Below are 25,677 nucleotides of genomic sequence, written 5' to 3' on the forward strand. Positions count from 1 at the left end.
TAACTGAGTGAGCAGTTTGTTGGTAGTAAGATTGTATGTTCATTGTTAAGGTGGTTGTAACAGTTAATATTTTAAATCTCCCAAAGGTATGTAGGTCCTTTAAAAAGAAAAGCTTCTTTTAAGTATTATCATTCATAAGTACATCATTTTGACAACTAAAAGTAGGTCTTTTGCATCTAACAAGGAGGTAAAATAGTTAAGTGGCATTACCCTTCATGGCAATTCCAATTTCCTTTTTATGAAAATTCACCTATACATTTTGAATTTCCATTTGTGGATCACTAGCTTTATTGTAGAACTGTACACATTTTGTTTAGTTACCTATGTCATGAATATTGGGCCTAATAATAATTTGAGATATATCAATTTTTTTCGACCTTTTCAAGTCCAAACTTGAAACTGGAGTGAAAAAAACTATTAATATATACAACTGAAAGGAAGATACCAACAATCCTAGTTTTGCTGTTATTTCCTCTTAGATCTTTCGCCTTCTGATTTCCATCAGAATATCTTAGCCACTTTAATGCTGATTGGCTGAATTTCCCAGTGCTTAGTATTTGTGCATCAGAAAACTTACAGTTGGCATCAACAGGATTATTTACAATGATTGAATTCTCATCATAGTTTGATTTTTGTTTGTTTTTGTGTTCTTTTTGTTTGTTTTTAAGTACTTTTAGCCCTGACTTGAAAAACAGTCCTGTTGATGAAAGTGAGGTACAAACAGCAGCGGATAGTCCCTCTGTTAAACCTAGTGAGGCCAAAGAAGAAACTACTTGCAATAATGAAACAGAAACTTCAGTGCAGCAGGAAGAACTTGGTAAGGAAGAACCCAAACAAGCATTGTATGAGTCTGACTTTGCAATTGAAACACTGGAACTGGAAGCTCAAGGAGCAGAGGTCAGCATAGAAATTCCTCTTGTAGCATCCACTCCAGCCAATATTGAGTTATTCAGCGAAAATATAGAGGAATCTGCTTTAAATCAGCAGATGTACACCAGTGACATTGTGAAGGAAGAGGCAGAAGTTACAAACTCTGAAACAGAATTATCAGTATCTGACAGTGTCTTCATAGAAGAAGGGAACATCAAGGGAATTCCAGAAGATTCTCTGTCTGAAGCAGAAGATGTATTTTCTGGAACTGCACGGCCCATGGTAGAAGCCATAGCTGAAGTGGACAAACACAAAACTGTTTCTGAAGTACTGCCATCTGCTTGTGTTGTGACCCAAGTGCCAGGAAGTTACATTAAGGGTGAGAAGGTTGTGAGCAAAAAGGATACTTCTGAAAAAGGTAGCATGGATGACAAGGAGGAAAATGAATTTCATAGTAAGGAAACTGGAATGGATTTACAAGTAAAAGCAGAAAAGGCTGAGAAGAATGAAGCTGACACGTTTGTAGAAAAATTGGAGAAGATTATAGCAGCAATAAGAGAAAAGCCAGTAGAAAGTGCTATAATCAAGGCAGACCCAAATAAAGGAGTGGGTGAGAGCAGTAAGCCTGATGAAACTGGAAAAACTAGCGTGCTGACTTTATCGAATGTATGTAGTAATAAAACAAGCATCAAGGCTGCTATGGTGTCTTCCCCTAAAGCAAAAAGTGCAACTTCCAAAACTGAAAGTCAGAAAAATTTTCCAAAACCCCTGCTTAGAGAGCAAATAAATGCTGAAAAGAAAGTTTCAGCCAAGGAATTTGGTCTGCTTAAAAATACCAGATCGGACTTAGCTGAAAGCAACAATAAAGCCAAATCCATTCAGAGTGGTATTAACAGAGGATGCAGTGGAAGGATCTCAGCCCTTCAGTGCAAGGATTCTAAACTGGATTACAAGGACATAACAAAACAATCTCAGGAAACAGAGACTAAACTTGCCGTCATGAAACGGGATGACAGCAACAATAAGGTGAGGAGAGTAGAAGAATGACTCGGTGTATCTTTGAAGTGCATAGCTCTGCTGCTATAGCTGTGAAGTAGAAAGTGTAGTTTTGACTCACACTTTCATCTCTTCACTCTAGCCCCAAGCTCCTGTTTCCATTTCTGAAACAATTTCATTGATTTAAACTGGTGAACTCAAAGTTCCCATTTACTCACATGTTTGGAAAGTATTGCTTGGTCACCAATGTGGCTGAATTGAAATTTGTTCGGAAATAGAACTGATTTAAAGGGAAGGTCTGTAGTGGCTTCTAGAAAAATGATTTGGCATTCCCATTCCTCTGAAATTGAAACTTCCTGTATCAGTTCACTGATTGCCTAACTTAGACATTGTGGGCAAAGAGGAAAAAAAGACTTGGAAACTGAATTTAGTTATAACTTAGAGACTGTGCTTATACCATTAAATGATTACTGACTTAGTTTTCTGTACTTGTTAAGTATTTGCATGATTGCCATATTTGGATATTTGCTGGTTATGTTTTCTCTTTTTTATAGAACATTAATAATCTGGGTATAAACTCTGTTTTTCTCTATTTCTTAATACTTTAGGCATTGGCTTTGCAGACCACTAAGAATTCTAAAAATACTACTGGTAGAAGTTCAAAATCAAAAGAGGTAAAATGAAAACATCCACATTTTCTATATCCATCCTTCCATAGCAGTACCCACCTATCTTACATAATTACACTTATTTTTTCATAGTTAACATGTAAGTTGAAAGAGTGAAAGATATAGGACACAGGATAAGGGGTTAAATGCTTCATGTTATATCCTGCCACTAAACTCTTTGGTATTGTTACTGAAGTAGACTAAATAGTTTATTGCCATGTATATTAGCATTGGATCATTGACAACTACTAAATCCAGAAACCTACTGGAAATTTATTTACTGTGGTACCAGTTTTAAAGTAATGTTTTCAAATGCAATTATATTAACCATGAAGTCTTAGTAATCTTTTCAGAAATTTTATCAATATAAAACTTTTAAACTTTCATAGCATTATATAAGTCAAAATACAAAATATATCTAAATTAATTGATATCGTTAACTATTTTTATTTTTGTTTGAGGTGCTTTTAGAAGTCTAGTAGTAAACACTTGCTAGATACTTCACATATGGAACAATAGATTGTTTGAATTGTTTTGACAAGTGCTTTAAATGTAGTTTTTAAGTATAAATTATTTGTATGCTGTGTATGCATATTACATATTTTCATATGTAAGTGCTTTTACATGGAGATTAGAGGACAGTTTGGATTAGTCACTTCTCTCCTTATCCCTTTAGGTCTTGGTATGAAACTGAGGTTGTTGGACTTGGTGGCAGGCACCTTTACTGACAGCCTTCTTGCTAGCTTCATCACTTAGGAACCCTTTAAAATATAACATTTATTTTAGTTACAGGAAATGGCTTTACAATGTAATTCTCATGGATGTTCTGCATATTAGTTTACTGTGACTAGTAGTGCATAGTCAGTCACAGATCCTATACTGATTCTTAACTTTCCAACAGGAACCGTTATTTACATTTAATTTGGATGAATTTGTTACTGTGGATGAAGTCATAGAAGACATAAATCCTTCTCAAGCCAAGCAGAATCCATTAAAAGGAAAGAGAAAAGAAACTATCAAAATTCCTCCTTCCGCCGAACTTAACTTAAAGAAGAAAAAGGGGGAAACGTCTGTCCCTCACAGTGTTGAGGGAGAACTGTCCTTTGTAACACTAGATGAAATTGGGGAAGAAGAAGATGCAGCTGCACAAGCACTAGTCACTGTGGATGAAGTCATTGATGAGGAAGAGCTCAATGTGGAAGAAATGGTAAAAAATTCTAACTCCCTTCTTACCTTAGATGAGCTAATTGACCAAGATGATTGTGTTTCCCATAGTGAACCTAAAGATGTTACTGTTCTGTCCATGGCTGAAGAACAAGATCTGCAACAGGAACGCTTGGTAACTGTGGATGAAATTGGAGAAGTAGAAGAGTCAGCAGACATACCTTTTGCTACTTTGAATTTAAAAAGAGATGAAGGAACTACTACTGTAAGGGATTCTATTGGGTTCATTTCTTCCCAGATGCCTGAAGACCCTTCTGCTTTAGTTACTGTAGATGAAATACAGGATGACAGAAGTGATTTCCATTTAGTGACTTTGGATGAAGTAACTGAAGAGGATGAAGAATCTCTGGCAGATTTTAAGAATCTTAAAGAAGAGCTTAATTTTGTTACTGTGGATGAAGTTGGAGATGACGAGGATGGAGACAACGATTCAAAAGTTGTGTTAGCACAAGGCAAAACTGACCCCTACACAGATAAAAAAGGAAATAGAAAGAGGAGAGCTATGGACACAAAGAAGACAAAACTTGAATCTTTCTCCCAAGAAGATCCAGGAAGTGAGACTATTACAAAAGATCTGAAAGCCATGATTGAAAGACCTACGGCAGGTAGATACTTGAAAGTGTTCATTTTTCTGTTTTATGAAATTATATTTAAAACTGGTTTGAACTCTGTGCTTCAGTATTAGTAATATCATCGTGTTGATGATCCGTAAGCCAGTAGCATTGAAGTTTTCCCAGAAACAAGTACAGGTTGCACACATTTCTCTTAGTTTACAGAGCACAGATAATCCCAAGTTGTTATACCTCAAGAAAGGATGGCAAAACCAAAAAACAAACCAAAAGCATCCAGTACAGAGCTACAGTGAAAACTGTATGTATGGGGAAACAAGCTTTTAAAGAGCAGGACAGTATGCATATCACACTGCCTCCTACTTATGGCTTAAACTTGGGTTTAGAATAAAACAAGCAGGAGAGCAAATCATTGAGGTACTGTTCAACTATATCTATATAAAGTCAGGGTCTCACTGGGACCCTTTATGGGCTAGAATTACATATGTAGACCAGGCAGTTTTGAGCTCACAAAGATCAGCTTATCTCTGCTTCCTGAGTTCTGAAATTAACATTGTGAATAACCACACCTGCCAGATGTTGGTCTTTTGAAACAACTCTTTAGCCCTTGTTGGCCTAGAACTCAAAATGTAGCCTTGAACTTGGTATACTTTTGCCTCCCATGTGCCAAGATTACATGTGAGAGTCACCACTTCTGGCATAGTGTAATATGTTGGCGATGTGGAATAAGTGAGCAGCTTACTTACTTACAGAACATGAGAGAGACAAAAGTAATTTCTTATAAGAAAACTAAACCAAGCTGACATACTGTGTTATAGAATAGAATCACCTTGGTGAGACAGAATTCAAACAGTAGTTTATTTTGTTTCCTTAGATGTTATAAATGAAATTATTCAATATTAATGAATATTTACTTTGTAAAGATTTTAAAAAAGAAATCTGGGTGTGGTATAGCACACCTTTAATACTAGCACTCAGGAGGTAGAGGCAGGTGGATCAATGTGAGTTTAAGGCTAACCTGGTCTATAAAGTGAGTTTCAGGACAGCCAGGGCTGCGATACAGAGAACCCCTGTCTTGGGGGGTGGGGGGGAGGAAATAAAAGGCAAAACAATAACAAAAACCTTGAAAATTTAACCAAACTAAGAATGGAATGCTAGGAACATTTCACTGTATTGACCATTCAGGGAAAAGTGTATAGCCACTTTGAAAAAAATAAAAAGGAATACTTGCTCAGAACACAAATGGGAACATAGATTATTTTGACAGAACTGCTTTTTAGAATAGATTTCTAAGGAGCTGGAGAGATGCTAAGTGGTTGGGAACACTGGTTACTTTTCCAAAGGACCTGGGTTCAATTCTAAGCACCCATGTGGCAGCTTACAACTGTCTGTAACACCAATTCCTGGTGACCCCCCACCCTCACACAGACATACATGGAGGCAAAATGCCAATGCAAGTAAAGTATAATAAAATAGGTTTCTATTTAGAAATGGGTTTCTTTATGAAGTGTACTGGCACATGCCTATAATCCAGCACTCAGTTTCAGCTACATAAGCAAGTTCCTGTCTCAGAAAAAACAAAACAAAACAAAACAAAAACAAAAAACCAAAAAGGCACTCTCCCCATTATAACAAATATTAGAATTACTAGATAGTTTAATATGTTAAATTTAGAGCAATTTAAGTACTATTAATGGAGCAATAAATTAGGCTTTCTTCTTAAAGCTAAAACACCAGTGAAGAGAGTTAGAATTGGGGAAGCAGCATGCTCACAAAAAGCTATAATGGCAGAACCAGCAAAAGGCAAAGAAGCCTTCCAAATGAGTAAAAGAAGTAAAGGGGTTGTTTGGGTGTGGAGAAAACCACATAACATGAGATGATGGTAGAGGTTTCACAGATAACCAAACAAAAAACTAGAAAGGCAGCAGGCAGGCATGTATGATCTTAGGGATTTCATAATTTAGAGAGGTTTTGGGTCAATGACACTAGAACAGAAAATATTTGTGGAATTTACTCATGAGGCTTTTGTGACCATGTTGCAGCATCTGGGAACAATATTGTAGTAACTATCTGTTTTTTATGTTCGCTTCCAGGAAACCAGTAAATTAAACAGAATGTCTAGACAGCATTAGTAATAATTAATTTGATACAAATGAGGAACATGATCATTGTCACACAACGTATATTTACATTGTGCCCAATATCCTCCCTGTTGGTCATAAATGTTGGTTTACATTGGCTTTAGCCCTATTTCTCCTATGTTCATTGAATATATCTAAACATTTACTCATTTCCTTCTTAGATCAGGGAATCATTGTTAACTTAAGGTGTTGTTCCATGAGTTTTAAGTTAGTTTTAGAAATCAAAAAGTATCCAACATTATTTTCACGAAGTCTATAAATCTATTTTAAATAACTTCATGTTTTTCCTTGAACTTTTTAACTTCTTCAGTTGAAGAAGCTGAATTAAAGGATTCAGAACCTGATGAAAAACGCAAGAAGACCGAAGACTCTTCTGTAGGAAAATCAGTGACACCTGATGTGCCGGGAGGTAAAGTAAAAATGACATTTTTCTTTCTTATTCCTCTCAAATAAAAAAGTGAGCAAGTTAACCTTGCTTGGTATTTCTGAATACAGCTTATGTAGATTTGTTTTGTTCTTTTTAACCTGACATGGATATTTCTATTTCGTTCTTGAAGGCTGAGATATGCCTCCTTTATTCTTTCTTGTACCTTTGTTACTTTGGTAAAAACTGAGTTATACTTCCCCAAGCAGAAATTCCAATTAGGCAAAACAAGCTAAAAAGCTTCCATAGCAAACTTTGCTAGAGACTACTCAGCTGAATTGAGAAGCTTTTGGTTGTTTAGCAGCCCATCATTCTGCTCTTATCCCACTTTCTACTTTAACAGGGTGTTTCTAAGATGTTTTTTTTATATTCTCAGATTCTTCAGCCTACTGTGCAGTAGCATTCTGGCTTCTCTGGAGGACTTGGAATATGTTACATATTTCTAAATAAAGATACATGTTTTGTACTGCTGGGGGATTTTAGCCAAGTGGTAGAGTACCTGACTAACATGTTTGAGGCCCTAGGTTCTATCCCAGATTTACATAAAGTAATTGACATGCTTTTAGTGGATTAATCTTTCCCTTTCTTCCTGTCTTCTAGATTTGGACTTTCTTGTTCCGAAGGCTGGATTTTTCTGTCCAATTTGCTCCCTGTTCTATTCAGATGAAAAAGCAATGGCAAACCACTGCAAGAGCAAACGTCATAAGCAAAATACTGAGGTAATGCTTAAAAATCTTAAGCGTTGTCACTATCTTTTTATTTAAAGAGTCTGTTCAACATGTATATTTCTTTTCTTTTGTGAGAACTGGGATATTTATCACAGTTTGTTGCTCCTAAGTCCAAAATTCCTGTTTTTCTATGTCATTTTATGTTGCTATGATATACTTTTCCTGGAGCAATAGCATTCTCTAGAATAGACTTGGTAAGCAGTAGTATCTTGTGCACCTCCTATAAAATATAAGGTTCTGCTTATTCCGATGTCCCATTGCAAATGTCTGTTCATGTTAGCTTATTAAAATTTCTAAATTTCTAGTCAGAAGAAAAATGTCAGTTTTTAAACTGAGTCACAGACCATCCTTTTTTGTTGTTGTTGTTGTTGTTGTTGTTGTTGTTGTGTATGTTTAAGGAGGTGCTGCTCTAGAGAGTTACTCTTAGCCATGGGAATCAGTAGTTTTGACTTCTAAATGTCTAAGGTTGTTTCATATAGTCTATGTATTGAACTCCTAAAAACCAACCTGGTTAGTGGCAGACCATGGGTTTCTACCCAGCTTTGTTTAATTCTAGGTCTAATCTCTCACACATTTTATCTTCTCTGTGTGCTTTTAACCTTCTATATCCTGTTTTTTGTTGTTGTTGTTTTGTTTTGTTTGTTTGTTTTGGTTTTTTTTTTTTTTTTCCATTTAAAACCTTGCAGCTGGGGCCAGATGTGGTGGCATATACCTTTACTCCCATCAATCTGGCAGTAGAGGCAGGTGGATCTCTTGAGTTTGAGGATGGTTTATCAACAGAGTGCCAAGCTAATGGGGCTATATAATAAGAACAAAAGTTAAAATCTTGCAACTATTTCATATGGCACTTGAAATAATAGCCACACTGACTGTGGCTCTGTGGACTGCTTGGCCTGCTTTTCTGTGCCTCTGAAATCTGTCATTACTATTTTCTTCCTTGTATCCAAGACCTCAGTTGCCATTATGCCATTGCCTTAATTACTATTCCTATGTGGCCAATTTTCCCTATCTTTTGGTCTCTACCTAAATATTAACTGCTAAGAAAGGACTTTGCTTAAGAAAGCAAACTGCAGAGCCAGTTGTGGTAGCACACACCTTTAGTTTCAGCACTTGGGAGGCAGAGGCAGGCGGATCTGTGTAAATTAGAAGACAGCCTGGTCTATGTAGTAAATTCAGGACTGCCATGACTACATAGAAACATTTCTCATAAAACCAAAAATGAAGAAAGCAAACTCCATCCTATGTCTACAAAAGATAGATCTACCTAGTTCCTCTGTTACTATTTTAATTTTGTCATGCTAGTGATCAAACCCAACAATGGGCACATGACCATGCTTCTTTCTTCTTGTTATAAATAGAGTGATTACTACCTACAGTGATTTCAGTTTTTCTTCTCTTCAGTTCCTATATTATAGTGTAAGCACCTGGAAAATGCCTAATTTGTCTTATTCACTACTAAATTCCCAAGCCCAAAACATAATGCCTGGCATATCATCAAATATCAGAAGGATGAGTAGTGAAAGGGGTGAATGTTAATTAAGACACTTTTTTAGATTATAAATATAATGAGATACATTTAGGATTGCAAACATAGCAAACAACATCTAACAAATATTTCATTTAAAATTGCTTTTAACAGAAATTCATGGCCAAGCAAAGAAAGGAAAAGGAGCAGAATGAGACCGAAGAAAGAAGCTCTAGGTGATGGGGAAAGGAGGAAAAAATTCATTAGAAATTCATTTAGGGTCCAGTTGATTTGTGTATTTTTGTTATCATTCTATTTGTAATTTCTGTTTCTGAAACATATTCATGTTGTACAAATTTTTGATTGCCCTTAATGTAGAAAAACTGATGAGAAAAGTATGATGGATTTGATTTTTATATCAAATCATCAGTCATGGAAAGATACCTCTTAGAAGTGTTGAAATAAATGTTCCTACTGTATATTTCAACACTGTTGTGTTTGTATTGATTTGTAAAGACTTGCTTGCCTCTGGTTATAGATAAGGCTCTTCTCTACAACCTGTGATTTAGGCTATTTGGCAGTTTTTCATGTGTTACTAGAAGTAATAACATGATGTACTTTGTCTCAGCCATCCATGTAGACAGGTCAGATTATTAATTGTATAGTTTTTCTGCCTAATGAGATAACATCATGTTTGGCCAAGGTAAGTTTGAGTAAAAAACTGCCTTGGGAGGGGGGTTGGTAGCGGGAGACAGGATTTCTCTGTGTTACAGCTATAGCTGTTTTGGAACTCACTTTATGGACAAGGCTGGCCTTGAACTCACAGAGAGACTGCCTGTCTCTTCCTCTGAAGTGCTGAGATTAAAGGCGTATGCCACCACTGCCCAGCTTAATTATTAAATGTATTAGAAAGATTTTTTTTTTCTGTTTGAAAAAGCACCTGCCAAGTCATGGAAGTATTAATTTTGATATACCGAGCAGTTTTTACTTTTTATGAACTTTCAGATATAATTATTAAACCATCTGAATAATGTATAAGAAGTTTCAGAGGCTAAAAACTGGATGTTTTCTAAATAAGTACTAGACCCCTTCCTCCCTAATCAGTCCATACTTCAGACAGTTCCTCTGGCTTGAAGTTAGTTTCAGGTATGATTGTTCATCTTTGCAGTATAACTAATAATAAGGAAAATGATGAATGGAAGGAAGCAACAACTAAAAATCTCATTTTAGGAACCCCATTCCTACATAGCCAGCCAACAAAAAGTGAAGATCTAGGGGCTAGTGAGATGAGGTTAAAAGGACTTTTTGGACTTCCCGGAATAACCAGGTTTGATTCCTAGCATCCATATGCTTTTTTGCTTCTTCCATGTCTTGCTTGCTTGCCCCTGCCTGGATGGCTGGCCCCTGGCTTCTGACTAGTCCCTGGCAGGCAGACTCCCTTTTTTCTCTGCCCACCAGCCCCACCTATCTTTCCTCTGTCTAGCTATTGGCCATTCAGCTTTTTATTAGAGCAGTCAGGTATCTTAAGCAGGCAAGGTGAAACAGCACCACATCTTTACATAGATAAAAATATACACCATAAACAAAAGCAACACATCTTTATATAGTTTAACAAATACAGCATAAACAAATGCAATTCATTGTTACATAGATAAACAATTACTCTGCAACACAAACAAATGCAACACATCTTTACATAGTTAAACAAATATTCTATACCACAACAGGTAAGTTTCTACCTTAGTTCCTGTTCATGTCCAGAGGCCCATTCCTCTTTGACAACACTGACCATCAGAATAGCCTTTATAATAAATGGTGCTTTTTTTTTTTTTTTTTTTTTTTTTTCCTTTTTCATTTACTATGGGGCTCAACCTAAATCTCATACTTTGTAGTTAAAGGGGTGGGGTGGGCTGGCATCCATATAAAGCTCAAACTATAACAGTTATAGAAAAGTTTGGCTAGGTTGGCATGTGCCTATAGTACCCACTTTTGAGGATGCTGAGGCATCAAGGTTGCTTAAGTCAGAAGGCCATCTAAGAAAACCACAAGACTTTGTCTCAATTTTTGTTTAGGGGGAGAAAAGAAAGGAAGGAAGGAAGGAAGAAAAGAAAGAGAGAAAGAAATGTTTAGTAGCTAGGACTTAAATAAAGAATTCTTAGGCTTAACAAAGAAAATTGGCTAAATTTTATCTCATTAAAATTAAAAAGTGAGGTATAATGATTCTTATGTATAATTTCAGAACTTGGGAGGCTCAGGCAGGAGGATCATTGTGTTTGAAGCAAGCCTGACACTGTGAGTTTGAAGTAAGCCTGGGCTATTAATATTAAGACTGAGACCCTGTCACAAAAGTGGCTGGGTAGTAGTGGTACATGTCTTAAAACCAGAACTGAGGCAGAGGCAGGCAGATATCTCTGAATTTGAGGCCAGCCTGATCTACAGAGGAGTTCTAAGACAGCCAGAGCTTTTACACAGAGAAACCCTGTCTCAAAAAACCTGAAAACTTGTTTCAGGCATTCAGCCTAGAATTGGATTGCTGAGGAAAAGTTGTGATCTGACCTGCTTCTTGGCCTCTCCAATGTGAGAAAGCCATTATTGGACTATCCATATTACATAAAAATAAAGTTTTATATAAAACCTAGTTAAAGGGATTTGAAAACAGATTGTAGATTAACAGGATCTCTGTGAGTTCAAGACCAGCTTGGTCTACAGTTCCAGGACAGCTTCCAAAGTCACAGAGAAAACCTTTCTCGAAAAACCAAAAAAAAAAAAAAAAAAAAAAAAAAAAAAAAAAAGTAGTGATAACACTAAGGGCTGACAAAAGAAGGGAAAAACCAAATCGCTCTTTTTATTATTCTAGTGTATGAATGTTTGCCTGCATGTATATATGTACACTGCCTGAAGGCCAGAAGAATCACCAGATTTCCTTGAACTGGAGTTGAGGATGGTTACAAGCCACTTCATGGGTTCTGGGAACCAAACTCGAGATTCTCTGGTAGAGCAGCCAGTGATTTTTAACTGCTGAACCCCTAGATTGCTCTTACATTGCTGATATACATATAAAATGGAGCAGCACTCTGGTAAATTGGTAGAAAAAAGGCAAAACCAAAACAACAATAAAAAATTTGTTATGTGTGTCTATTTTCTGTTAATGAAAAGTTTCCTGTATTTGGGTATTTTGTGAAGAAATTAAGTTAATTAGCTCATAGTTTTCCTAAGGCATGAACACACCAGTGAATTAGTGATCAGGCTTATATGGCCTTCGGTAGCAGCTTGGGCTTGAATGGCACAATGGCTCTGGGTGGCAATACAGGCTACCCATATCTGTATGGCCCCTCTTGTGGTGTGGCCTGCAGACTCTGGCCCAGATTCCAGTCCTCTGTGTGGGCCTTAGAGGGAACTTGGGCCACACACCCAGACATGGCCCTAGGCAGCAGCTCCACCTGGTCAACATATTAGCTCTGAGTGGTAGTCCTGACCACTCAGATCAGGATTGTTCTGGCTGACAACAACATGGCCCCTGGACACCAATAAAGCCACAGGTTTCAGCCCAGACCCCACACTTAATGTGGCCTTTGGTGACACATGGCCTAGCATCAACATAGACTTCATCTGCAGTTGAACCATGGACCCAGGTGGCAAACAGACCTCTCTGCTGTCTACTGCTCACTTCCTTCACCATGGACCCAGGTGGCAAGCAGGCCTCCAACATCTTGCCCATTGCTCACATTTTCATTTCTTCCTTTTTTGCATCTTCTACAGCGAGTGAACCATTCTGCTTCTCATATTTCTCTACCACATATTTCAATCATAATAAGGCCCACCCACGTGGCAGGCCCATAGCTATCTTCCCACCAGCCAGGGCCTAAGGACGCTGGCTGGCTAGACCCTGTCTCAAGTCTGTAGTTTTTAAATGTGAAGCTTGATATATGCAACAATAAGTTAAGTGGGAAAAAATCTCAGCAGGATGCATGCCTTGAGATTTCACTTCTGTACCATTCATTAAGTGAGGCTGAACAACAGGTTCATTACTGCCAACAACTAGGACTGGGAGAGAAAATGGATTCTGCTATAAAATGATATTAGGAAGTTGTTTTAGTCATGGTTGTGTTTGCTCAGAGTTATACAACAAAATGTCATAGTGTTATATATACACAAATGACTGCCTATATAATAGAATTTAACAAGTATTATGCCAGTACTTTTTGTTGGTCTTGACGGCATTGTAGTAGTTTGAGATGTTAGCATTGAAAAGGGTAGAAAAAGCATGTTCATGGCTTGAATAATTTATTTTAGTCTAATATTAATTAATTTTTTGCTCAATAGAATGGTCTCATTGTGTAGTGCAGCCCAACTTGGAATCTGCAATCCTACCTCAGCTTTCCAAGTGCTGAGGTCATGGATATGCTACTATGTCTGTGTCCTATTGTTTTTAACCATGTCATAATAATATTTTTAAAACTTAGATTCAAGAGTTTCTTTGACCATGGATTTAAGAAGTGACTAACAGTAATCTGTCATATGTACTGCCAGGAGTGACTAACAGTAATCTGACATATGTACTGTCAACATGGGTATTAAGAACATCAATAGTATCAACAAATGAAGAGGATATGGCCATAGAAACCCAAGTGTGTGAATTATCTAAAGTCACTATAGCAAAAATAATTTTATACAAAGACAAAGTCAGTTATGTATTTTCAGTTGACTAAAGGTGTAGTTGGAAACAAAGTGAGCATACAATTAGAAACAGGCATTGAAACCAAGAAGACCCGTGGCAACCTTGAAGACATCTCTCATCTGGAGTGCCAGGCCAGGTAAGTATACGGAGTCCCTGGCATAACACTTTCTCCTAGGGGACTTACCAGCCACTCATTAGTAAGTTGACCCAATTTGATTCTGGTCATGCATCATGGAAGGTACAGTGCTCTGTGCTAACAGGATCATAACACTTGTTGCGTATAGAATTACCTTCTGAATTTGGTCCTTCTAGTAGCACCACCATTTATGGATTTATCAGTACCACTCATTTTTTTTTTTTAAAGAAATTACGTTTTTTTGGTGTATGTGCAATGCACACCGATTATACACATTTTGCTATTTGTTTTCTGTTAGCTATTTTCCCTGGGACAATACTGAGAATTGGCATGTGGGGAAGAGTTTATTTTGGCTTGCAATTTCAAGAGGTTTCAGTTCATGGTCAGTTGACTCCAGGTGCTTTGGATCTGAGATGAGAGTGAACATCAGGGGAGGAATTGGTGGTCAAGAAAAGTTGCTCACTCCTAGTGGCTAGGTAGCAGACAGGAGGAAGGTGCTAGTGATATGATACACAGTTCAAAGGTACTCCCCGCAATGCCTTCCTATAGTTAGGACTTAACTTCCTTGAGTTTCTGCCAGCTCCCAAAAAAACTACTATCTGGGTAATAAGTTTTCAAAATATGAGCTTGCAGGGACATTTCGTACTCAAATATAATACTCCACTCCTGATCCCTATAGTCATGTTCATCTTAATTCAATATGCATTTAGTCCATTTTTAAGAGTCCTCCAAGCTCCCATATATTCCAATATTACTTAAAAGTTCATGTCCAAAGTTGTCTCTGACAGATGGCAAATGCTTTGTGGTGAGCTCATATTAAAATCAAGTAGTTACATTCTTCTTTACACAGTGGCACACAGAAAACATTTCCCAGTCCAAGAGGGACTGGGATGAGTAGCAAGGAAGGATAAGTCCCAAACAAGATCAAAATTCAGCAAGCAAACATTAATTCCTGTAGCCACATGTCAGGAATTTGGAAACATGGTGTATTCAAGAACTTGGCCAGTCCCACCCCCTTGGCCTTGCTGGTTACAAATCATACAACCTGTCTTCTGAGGGTGGTTCTGCTTACTCCTTTTAGTCTTAGAAGCTGTCTCTTGCAAGGTATTTCCACCTTCCTGCAGTCCCCATTGTGTGTCAGGTGTGTCACATTTTTGTACCTTCCTTGGGGAAATATTACAGGAATTAAACAGCCCTGCTGTTACCTGTTTGACTGTCCTTTGAAACCTAGGTGGAAGCCTATATGATCCTGTAAATTGCATGCCTGTCATGCCAGCTTCATGAGCAATACCAGAGTCTCTTCAGTACAGTAGGGCCTCCTCAGGTGGTGGCTACAGTGACCTCTGAATTGCCTGGGTAGATGAATACGCTAAAGTAAATTGAGTTTCAACTTTTACAGTCTTGATATTGAAATGAGTGGGGTCTCTGTGACTCCTGAGACTGCTCCAAGGTGTTTTTCCTGCTGTCTTGATTTAAAGTACTCTGCCTTTTCTTTTTAATATTCCTGCCTCATTCACTAACTGTACTTCCTGAGGTTTAGTGACTGTGGGTGTGCACATCATGGTCCCCTGTTATTTACAGTTTTTAGTACCATTTCCTTTCCAAAGTCCTGACTTTTAGCCAAGGAGGGGGCAAAATGTCCTCAGTTTGTTCCCCCCTTATCTTGAGATGCTTGCTAGGTCTTTCTGGTGGTGTATTTTCCTAAGTCAACCAGAGTCTTTGGTACATGGATTTTAGAAAGCTCTCTGGTCCTTCTGTGCCCAGAGGAACAGCATGACACTCTACCTTCTCCCTTCAACTACATTAGTTCTTTCTGTGCCCTTATTCTTCATCTTAGCAGGAGACCAATCAGCATCTGTACCTGACAATTCACTGCTGGTATCTGAAAAAGATTTCTCCATATTTGCTATGATTGGTGCAGTATGGGCTGTTGTGGCCCCTTCCATCCTGTGGGATAATACAATTTTGGGGCAAAGTTTATGTTTGGACCTTCATCATCAACTTTGGCTCCCTTACTTAGAAAACTTCCCTGTGTATTACTTGGAATTCCAGAGGAAAAAAGAACCAACAAGATATGGGAAGAGAGACTAAGATATTGAAGAGATTATTATAGAAGTTGGTTTGCACTATTAAGGAACCAAGATGTCCTATAATATGATATCTCCAAACTGGAGAATCAGGAAAGCTAACATCTAAAGGCCTGGAGAAAGGGCAGCTGAAGGCTGGAGGATAGGGTAGGTATGTAAGTTCCTGAAGAGATTACATTGGCCCATCGCCCATTTTGTTCTATGTAGGTCCTTAACAGGATGAGGCCTGCCCACTCTGAAAAAGGTAGATCTTTATCTACTTATCCAAGTACTTACCCTTCCTAGAACTAACTTCATAGACACTAAATAATACTTAAAAGCTATCTAGGCATCTTTTAGCCTAATCTCACATACGTACCATCTGTGTATATTTGTATGTGCAATTGATATACCTAACCATTACAATGTATATATGAATGTAGGTGTGTGTGTGTGTGTGTGTGTGTGTGTGTGTGTGTGTGTGTGTGTGTGTGTAGGTCCTTCATCCTGTCTGGAGACATATCCTCTGGAATCAGTTCAAAAGGAGACCTGTGCATACATATTGATTCACTTAGCGCCTTAGTCTCAGAGTTATGCTCTCACAGCTCAACAGAGAACCTGCTCTCTACTTGCTAAGGGGTCAGAGGCCTTTCAGGAAATTTCAGGACAGAGAGGCCCTTGCCACACTCAATTCTGAACATCTTTCCACTGAACCTACAGTGGTCACAAAGCAAACAAAAACAAAGCTGAAAGGAAATGAATAAAAATCTCATCTAGGCGAAAGAAACTAATTTTGGATGAGCATAAAGTAGTACTTTACAATCTGTTCTCATTAATTTCACCACAGCTATAATTACCTTTCAGATGACTAACTTAAAACTTAGAGTAACAAAATATTATCAATGGTCCTTTGTTGACAGGGAATGATGACAGTGAATACCCTCTTATCTTCCCCCAGTACATATGAATTATAAGATTATTATTCTAGACCAGAGCATATGGGCCTAGAAGACTTGAATTTATAGGAGTGGAAATGGATGTCTTGACGATTGGACGTTCCCTTAAATTGCTCAACTTGGAGCTCTATTAATTTTCTCTTCCAAAGGAAAAAGCAAAACCAGCGTCAGCATGAGAGAGGACAGAGGGGAGAGGAACAAATTAGAATGACTTAGATATTAAAATGCCATAAGAAAACCTAGTACTTGCATGCCAACTTTAAAAAAATCACACACTTAAAAGAATTGAATAAACTTAGTTGGCTTATCTTAGTAAACCGTTGTAAGTATTGTAAAATTTTAGGCAAAGGCTACTTCTTCCCCCTGAGATAGGGTTTCCTCTATGTAGCTTTGGCTGTCCTAAAAACACTCTATAGACCAGGATAACCTTGAACTCATAGAGATCTACCTGCTTCTGCCTCCTAAGTGCTAGGATTAAAAGCATGTGCCATCAACACCTGGCTGCTAGATCACTTATTAAAATAATAGAGCTCATGTGTACCCCCACCCCCGAGTGTGTGTGTGTGTGTGTGTGTGTGTGTGTGTGTGTGTGTGTGTGTGTGTGTTTGAGCATGCATTTTGGTGTGTATATGGATGTCAGAGGACACTTTTGGGGAGTTGATTCTTTCCTTCCACCATGGATTCTGGGGATTGAACCTAGATCACCAGGTTGGTACTTTAAGCTGTTGAACCATCTTGCTGGCTCTGAAATGTTAATGGTACACAAGTATGTATCTTCTGTCTCCCTGTCTCTCACCTTTCAACTGTTCTCTAAGGCAAGCCATATAAACTAGAACTCTTCTCCAATGTAGGTCAAAGAAACAAGGACCCCTCTTCCACAAAGCCAGCCACGAAGCCCTAAAACATCACTGTGATCTTCCTCTCCTTTCTGTTTTGGAACTTGTGGTGGTTCATTGTCAACTTATCTGGATCTTAAATCATCCAGGAGACACATTTCTAGATCTATTTATGAGGGCATTTCTAGAGAGGTTTAACTGAGGAAGAAAGGCTTATCCTGAATGTGGACTGCAGCATTCCATGGGCTGGTGTCCAGGATGGAAGATGAAGGGGAAAGCTAGTGAGCTCTAGTATTCATCTTCTGCAGATTCCCATCTGCTAATGCAATGTGTCCAACTGCATCATGTCTCTACCATCCAAAATAAGTTGTCTTAATTACTGTCCTATTGCTATTATAAAACACCATGGCCAAGGCAACTTATAAAAGAAAGCATACAATTTCAAGGAGTTGGAGCTCATGGTGGTAGAGCAAAGGAATAGCTGGGAACTTATATCTTTATCCACATGAGACACAGAGAATGCACTAGGAGTCGTCCAAATCTTGAAACCTCAAAGCCCACCCCCAAGTGACACACCTCTAATAAAGCCACACCTTCTAATCCTTCCAAATTGGTTCCTCCAATAGGGGACCAAGCATTCAAATATATCATCCTATGGTGGGCATTCTCATTCAAACTTCCACATAACCCTTAAGTTACTTTTGTCAGATATTTTGTCAAATGATGAGAAAACTGTCATAGACCTAATCATAAAGAAATTATTTGGGGCTGAAGAGATGGCTGAACAGGAAAAGGCATATATTGTACAAGCATGGTAACCTGAGTTAAATCCCCAAAACCCAGGTAAAGTATAAGGAGAGAACCAACTCCACAAGTTTGGCTTCTAGTCTACTTTTAAGGGATGTTGTAAAACTCTTATTGCAGAAGGGGCTCCAGGAATGAAAGTGGTACAGAGAAGATGAGAAGAATCTAAGTGGGTAGGTCTTGCTGAGTGTTGCCACACAATCTCTCAGAATTGGATTATGTTTTTACTGTCTGTAGTGGTTAATCTTGCCAGCTTGGTTACATTGGAATTTACCTAGAAAAATCATGTGTGGGTGATTGAAGTTCAGGGAAGATTAACTGAAGAGCCCTGAAACTGAGCTAAACCCTTCTGAAAGAGCTGACTCATGAGTTGTCCTGTGACTGCCACAAGAGTGCCATGTTTTTGTTCCTGAATACCCACAACAAATAGATATAATTTAAAAATAAATCCACCATTAATTATTTTAATTATGTGCATGTCTGTGTACTACATCTGTGTGTGCTTGATGCCTGCAGAGGTGAGAAAAGAGTATTGTATCCCCTGGAACTGGAGTTTTGCCTTCTAGGTGCTGGAAATAAAACCCAGGTCCTCTATAAGAACAAATGTTCTTAACTGCTGAGCCATCTCTGCAGCCTGATCCACCTTTGCTTAAATGTCTTGTAGCAAGTATCTCATCACAGCAGTGAGACCTCTATACTGTCTAATCACATTTCTGTAGCACATTGTTGAACCCAAACATTAAAATAACATGGGATCAAACCTGAATTCAATTCCTAGATCTTGGTCTTCATTCTGAAATCTTCCATGGTCCAACTATGATCAAATAAATTTGTTATGCTGTTCTTCTCTTGTTAACCTATCCTTTGGAATTGGGGGTGTTTGCTATGACCCTTTATGATTGGTAAGAATGAGACCACCTTCACTTCTTGCTTCTATACAGGGTTATGGGGTAGGAGGTAAAAATTGTTCAGTGCACTCCCTGTAGCCATATGTGGAAACCTGATAATTATTCTTTCATGTCCAAAATAAAGGGTAAACCTCAACCCACAAAAACCCTGATCTTACAGGCACACACCTCTTTCTCTGGGGTGTTTTGTGGACTCCACCAGCACTCATCAGCCCCATACTCTAAACTCCCTCAACCTGTGCCTTATTCTATTAACTCCGAAGGAAAGAACATAGAAACATCAAACACCAGTGTGCTTAGTACATCTTGACTTTACTAGCCAAACGTCATTAAAAAATAGGGTTGTGTTTTTACACTAAGGAAAATGTTCAAGGACTCATCACAACAGTCTTGAGGTTGCTGGCTATGGCAACCAAGCTTGGGAATGGGAAACAAGAGGTTGAAAGGCCCCGACTTAGGAAATAGATGGGATCAGAAAACAGGATCACAGCTGTGATCTCCAACCACATCAGGAAAAGCCTGACCATTTTGTCATATAGCTGCCACTGCTGACTTCCTAAAGTTCCCCATGGGATTGAATTCTAATCTTAGGAGAGATCATCTCCATGGCTGCTCATGGGTACCCAACACAGTGTGGCTGCTTGTGGGTACCCAACACAGTGACAGGGAAGTCCTCTAGAAGTGAGGCAGTAGTTTCCCTTCATGAGGGTTTTGGAAAGGATGTTTATGGAGGTAAGGGTGGGAAGTGAGAGCTGGAAATGGCAAATAAATATTTCAAGGACCACCCCTGCACTCGTGTGCAAGGAGGAATAAAAAGTGGAACCCGGGAGCAATGACTAGAAGAATTCCAAGTATGTGTAAGTATGGAGACCAAAGAACAACCTGTGTTGCTTCTTAGGTAGTATCTCCCTTGTTTTCTGAGACCAGGTCTCTCACTGGCTAGGCTGACCAGTCGATGAGCCTGGGGAATCCAACTATCTCAGATGGAATACCAGCAGTAGAATTATAAGCAAGTGCCACCACATCTGACTTTTTTAAAAATGTGGGTTCCTGATGGGGAGAAGGGTGTAAGTCAATTCCTTATACTGCAAGCATCACTTCAGCTCCATAAAAGGTCTCTCAATGCAACTCTGATTGTCCTCATCTCATAACCTACTCATTTATTTTTCAATAACAGAAAATTTGTCTAGTATATAGATGACTCCTTTGTTCCATATGCCCATCTCTTGGACCCAATTCCAAATTCATGGAGCAAATAGTCTTCTTAGTTCTGCTTGAGTAGTTTTAGAGAAAGTGGACTTTGTTTTAAGAGAAAAAAACATTAAGCATGTCTTATACACTGAGGAATAAAGTTGGGCTGAGTAAAAAGTGTGACTAATGCCTGCTGTATAAATAAAGAAGAGGAGTCAAGGATGTCTAACAATTCATTTCAAGTTGTTTTAATCATGCTGTGATGGTTTGAATGAAAATGGCCCCCACGGGGCCATATATTTGAATGCCTGGTTCCTTGGTTGGTGGAACTATCTGGGCAGGATTGGGTGTGGCCTTGTTGAAGTGTGTCATTATGGGTGGGCTTTGCTGTTTCTTCCTTCCTTTCCTTTCCTTTTCTGTATCTTTTTTCCTGGTATTTTGAGACAGGGTTTTTCTGTGTAGCTTTGGAGCCTGTCCTGGAACTAGCTCTGTAGACCTGGCTGGTCTCCAACTCACAGAGATCCACCTGCCTCTGCCTCCCAAGTTCTGGGATTAAAGGCATGTGCCACCACCGCCGGCAGCTTTGCTGTTTCAAATGTTCACACCATTTCCAGTTTCTCTCTCTCTCTCTCTCTCTCTCTCTCTCTCTCTCTCTCTCTCTCTCTCTCTCTGTCTCTGCCTCCTGCCTGTGGATCCTGGTGAGTTCTCAGCTATTGCTCTAGTACCATACCTGCCTGCCAACTGCCATGCTTCCCACTGTTAATGTCATGGACTCACTCTCTGCAATTGTAAGCCCCCAATAAACTCTTATATAAATTGCCTTGGTCATGGTGCTTTGCTATATAGCAGGAGAAAAGTAAGACACACACCTTATTTGAGGCAGCTAGCTGAGTGCCTCTCAGATCCAGTTTTAGCTCCTCCATCATATTGGTTCATGTTACACTGATCATCTGCATAGAGTCAAACTGTACTTTAAAAATAGACCACAGGGACCAGCAAAATGGCTCTGAGGGCAAAGGTGCTTTTCACAAAGCCTGATGATCTGTGAGTCCATATGGTGGAGGCAAAGAGCTAAGTCCTTCAAGTTGTTCTCTGATCTCCACACATGTCCTATGGTGTGCGCGCGTGTGCTCATACACACACACACACACACACACACACACACACACACACACACAGTTAAATCATTTTAAATAAGTAAAAATAATAATGTGGACTCCCTCTGCATTATAAATGCTTCTTGTCTTTCTTCCCAATGCATGGTTTATACATTTGGTGTCTTTCTATATTTGCTGCTTTCTTGTTACTGTTACAAAATACCTGAAAAGAAGCAACTCAAGGGAGGAAACATTTTATTTTGGCTCATGGTTTCAGGAAAACAGTCCATCATGACAGGGAAGGCATGGCAATAAATTGATCGATGGCGTGGGAATTTGTGGCAGAACTTGAATATGGCAAATGCCTGTTGTATGAAAAGACAACATCTATAGCTATTGGTTAATGAGCAGAGCAAATGAATGCATCTACCAGTGAATCAATCAATTGCTTTATCCAAACCTAAATTGTTTTGTTCAGCAGCACAGGATGGTCAAATTCTGTAGTAATGGACTTAATTACTTTGCGTACTCCACAGAACTTCCCTCTTGCTGGGTGGTGGTGGCACACATCTTTAATCTCATCACTCAGAAGACAAAGGCAGACAGAGCTCTGTGAGTTCGAGACCAGACTGGTCTATAGATCGAGTTCCTGAATAGCCAAGGTTACACAGAGAAACCCTGCCTCAAAAAACCAAAACCAACCAACCAACCAAACAAACAAACCAAAACCCAACAGCAATAACAACAAAAACTTCCCTCTCTTTCCCTCTACATTATTCTACTTCACTTGTCTATTTTATAGTCTTAATCTTTCCGTATCTTTCACATGCATGACACTGCTATGGTTTCTGATTTTTCACGTCTACTCTGGTCTCTTTCACATCCTTCAAAAGTCAGATGGAGTGCTTTTGAAAAACTGATGGGATCCTAACACTTGGCAGCTTCTCACAAGACCTGCATGTCTCCTGTCTTGCCCCCTCCCACACCCTCTCATTTATAACCCATTACTTTGTTCTCTCTCCCACCTCTTCCAAGCCTTAATGCAGAACTTTTCCTCTTTTCTTCTTGAAGAACTCTCTTCCTCTGCTCTCACCTCAATCTTACACTGCAAATTTCTAATAGCTCTTCAGATCTGTCTATAAGCACTCATTATGTCCACTTTCACTCTCCTCCATCTTATGTCTTTAACTGTACTTTCTGGTTTGAACTGGTATATGACTGACTGACTGATGATCATCCAAGAAATGTCAGATCTTTTTACTGAAGTAGAAGCTCCTTGAGGCCAGAGGCTATACAGGTAGCTAGATCTATGACAATGAACAGCAGTGACCTGGTGACTTAAATGATAGAAATGTGTGACCCGTCATGCTAAAGACTAGAAGTTCAAGATTAAGGTGTTGAAAGCCAAGTGTGGTTTATAAAGCTGCTCTCTTTGGCTTGCAGTTGACTGTCTTCTTGCTGTCTTGTCTTCACATAGCTTTTTTTCCCCCCACATGCAAACATCTCTAGTTTATCTTTGCGCCCAAGTTTACTTTCTGAAAGTCATTATTCAGGTTCCAGAGAGGTGGCTCTGTGGCTAAAGGCACTTACTACTCTTCCAGAGGGCTGGAGTTTGGCTCCAAGCACCCACATCAAGGATACATATCCTCCTGTATTTCCAGCTTCAAGGAATCTGATATCCTCTTAATGGCCTCCTTAGGCACCTTAATACATATGCATATAACACACACACACACACACACACACACAGAGAGAGAGAGAGAGAGAGAGAGAGAGAGAGAGAGAGAGAGTCAATTTTAAGATTAAAAGTAAGTATTTATAAAAATGACACTAGTCAGGCTAGATTAGAGATTATTCCAATGAACTCATTTTGACTTAATCACTTCACCAAAGAGCCTATCTCCAAACTGTTATATTTACTGGTATGGGGGTTAGTGGGCTGGGTTCATTAGGTAAGGTGGTAGCCTAATGTATGCAGAACCCTGAGTTTGGTTTCCAGTGCCACATCAAACTGGGCATAATAATCCACATTTGTAATCCCGCATTTGGCAAATAAAAGTAGGAAAATTAGAAGTTCAAGACCATCTGTGGTTACATGATCAATTTGAGGCTATCTAGAAATACATGATACTCTGTTTAGGGGTTAGGTTTTCAAGATATAAATTCTTGGGGAGGAATGCAGGTGGACCCATGGCAGGGACTAGATCATTTTTCATATCCCCATCACCCAGCATAGTTCTAGTCTTAAGACTTGATTTACACCCCTTATATAAATTATTCTATTTCTCACTTTGCTCTTTCCCACAACAAAGAAAATCAGAAGGCACACATTGCAGCAGAAGGATCCTAAGTGGCCACAGGAAATATTGCAATCATCACTTTTTTGTCTGGTTTGTCTGCCACCCTTACGGTTTACTAGGGAGGTCCTGCTGACAGCTGACAGCTCATCCAACTGGGCCTCTTTAGAAGATGAGTGACGGATGAGTTGATGGGAAGATGGATATACTCAGGTCTGGGATAGCAGTTTAGCAATGAGCACTAGAAGCAAGCAAAGAAAGGAAGGAAGGAAGGAAGGAAGGAAGGAAGGAAGCGAAAAAACGTATCTTGTAATCTTATAATCACACAGCTAGTTATTCAATCTGAGAACCTGGCAGAGGGGAACTTAAGATAGGCTTATATCCTAATGTTAAATTCTTTCTTTTTCCTTTTCTTCTTTCTTTTTTCTTCCTTCATTCCTTTCTTTTTATATTTATTTTTATTTTTTCTTATTTTATATATAGATCCCAGTTCCCTGTTCCTCTCATCCTCCCATGAACCCCCCCAGCTCCCCTTCCTTTCCTTTTTTAAGGAAGGATCTCACTCTGTAGCCCTGGCTGGCCTGGGAGTCATAAAGATCCATCTGCCTTTGCCTCCCAAGTGCTGGGATTAAAGGTGTAGGGCCACAATGAACTGGCCCCACCTCAATTTCTTTAGAAAAAAATATATAAATTCTGACTATTATAATGTCTGGGGAGAGTGCCTAGTGTGTAACAAGAAGAGGAAGCTTTGTGAGGGCAGTACACTGAAATTACTACAATTATGCAGCCATTGAAAGAACTGAATGTGTGCGTGCTGTGTGTATGTGTGTGGTGTGTGGATTATATGTGTGTAGTGTGGGGTGTGTGTGGTGTGTGTGGTGTGTGTATAGTCTGTGTGTCTATGTGTGTGGGTTATGTGAATGTGTGGTATGTGTGGTGTGTGTAGTGTGTGTAGTGTATGTGGTGTGTGTGTGTGGTATGTGTGTGTTGTGTGTATGGGGTGTGTGGTGTGGTGTGGGGGGGTTATGTGGGTGTGTTTGGTGTGTGTGTGGTATGTGTGTGTTGTGTGTGTGTGGTGTGTTTGGGGTGTGTGGGGGTTTATGTGTGTGTGTGTTGTGTGTATGTAGTGTGTGGTGTGGTGTGTGTGGGGTTATGTGTGTGTGTGTGTGTGTGTGTGTGTGTGTGTGTGTGTGGTGACTGATGCCTGTGAAGGTCAGAGAACTAATGGCTGAGCCTGTCTTTCCTTCTACCACGTGGATGCCAGACACTGAACTCAGGCTTGGTAGCAGGTATCTTTACTTGAGTTATTTCACTGGCCCTGTAAAGGCTGTTTTATGAAGAATTTGTTTCTACATTTATGTGTATGAGTGTTTTGCTGGCATGTGTGTATGTGCACCATGTGTATGCACTGCCAGAAGAAACCATAAAAGGGCATTATATCCCCCAAAATTGGAGTTTTAAAGAGTTGGAGTGTGCCATCTGGCTGCTGTGAATCAAACCCAAGTTATCTTAGAAGAGCAGCAAGTGCTCTTAACAGCTTAGCTATTAACTCGTCTTTCCAACACTGTTTAGGAGGAATTTTTAATGATACAAGAGAAAAGTTACATGAAGCAGTAGGACATA

At 39.1% G+C, this 25,677-nt stretch overlaps 1 protein-coding gene across 1 annotated transcript in view; it reads left to right on the top strand.

Moving 5' to 3' along the window:
• The window catches only part of Znf638 (zinc finger protein 638), a 77,850-nt gene extending 68,278 nt beyond the window's left edge, over positions 1–9,572 (top strand). The window contains exons 21-26 of the mRNA XM_051203012.1: positions 669–1,896; positions 2,475–2,540; positions 3,436–4,363; positions 6,779–6,877; positions 7,493–7,611; positions 9,260–9,572. Coding sequence (XP_051058969.1) covers positions 669–1,896; positions 2,475–2,540; positions 3,436–4,363; positions 6,779–6,877; positions 7,493–7,611; positions 9,260–9,325 — 2,506 coding nt within the window. The 3' untranslated portion in view covers positions 9,326–9,572. The remainder of the gene's footprint in view (positions 1–668; positions 1,897–2,474; positions 2,541–3,435; positions 4,364–6,778; positions 6,878–7,492; positions 7,612–9,259) is intronic.
• Positions 9,573–25,677: the final 16,105 nt, after the last annotated feature.

The sequence above is a fragment of the Phodopus roborovskii genome, unplaced genomic scaffold (assembly GCF_943737965.1).
Source record: "Phodopus roborovskii unplaced genomic scaffold, PHOROB, whole genome shotgun sequence".
Classification (NCBI taxonomy): Eukaryota; Metazoa; Chordata; class Mammalia; order Rodentia; family Cricetidae; genus Phodopus; species Phodopus roborovskii.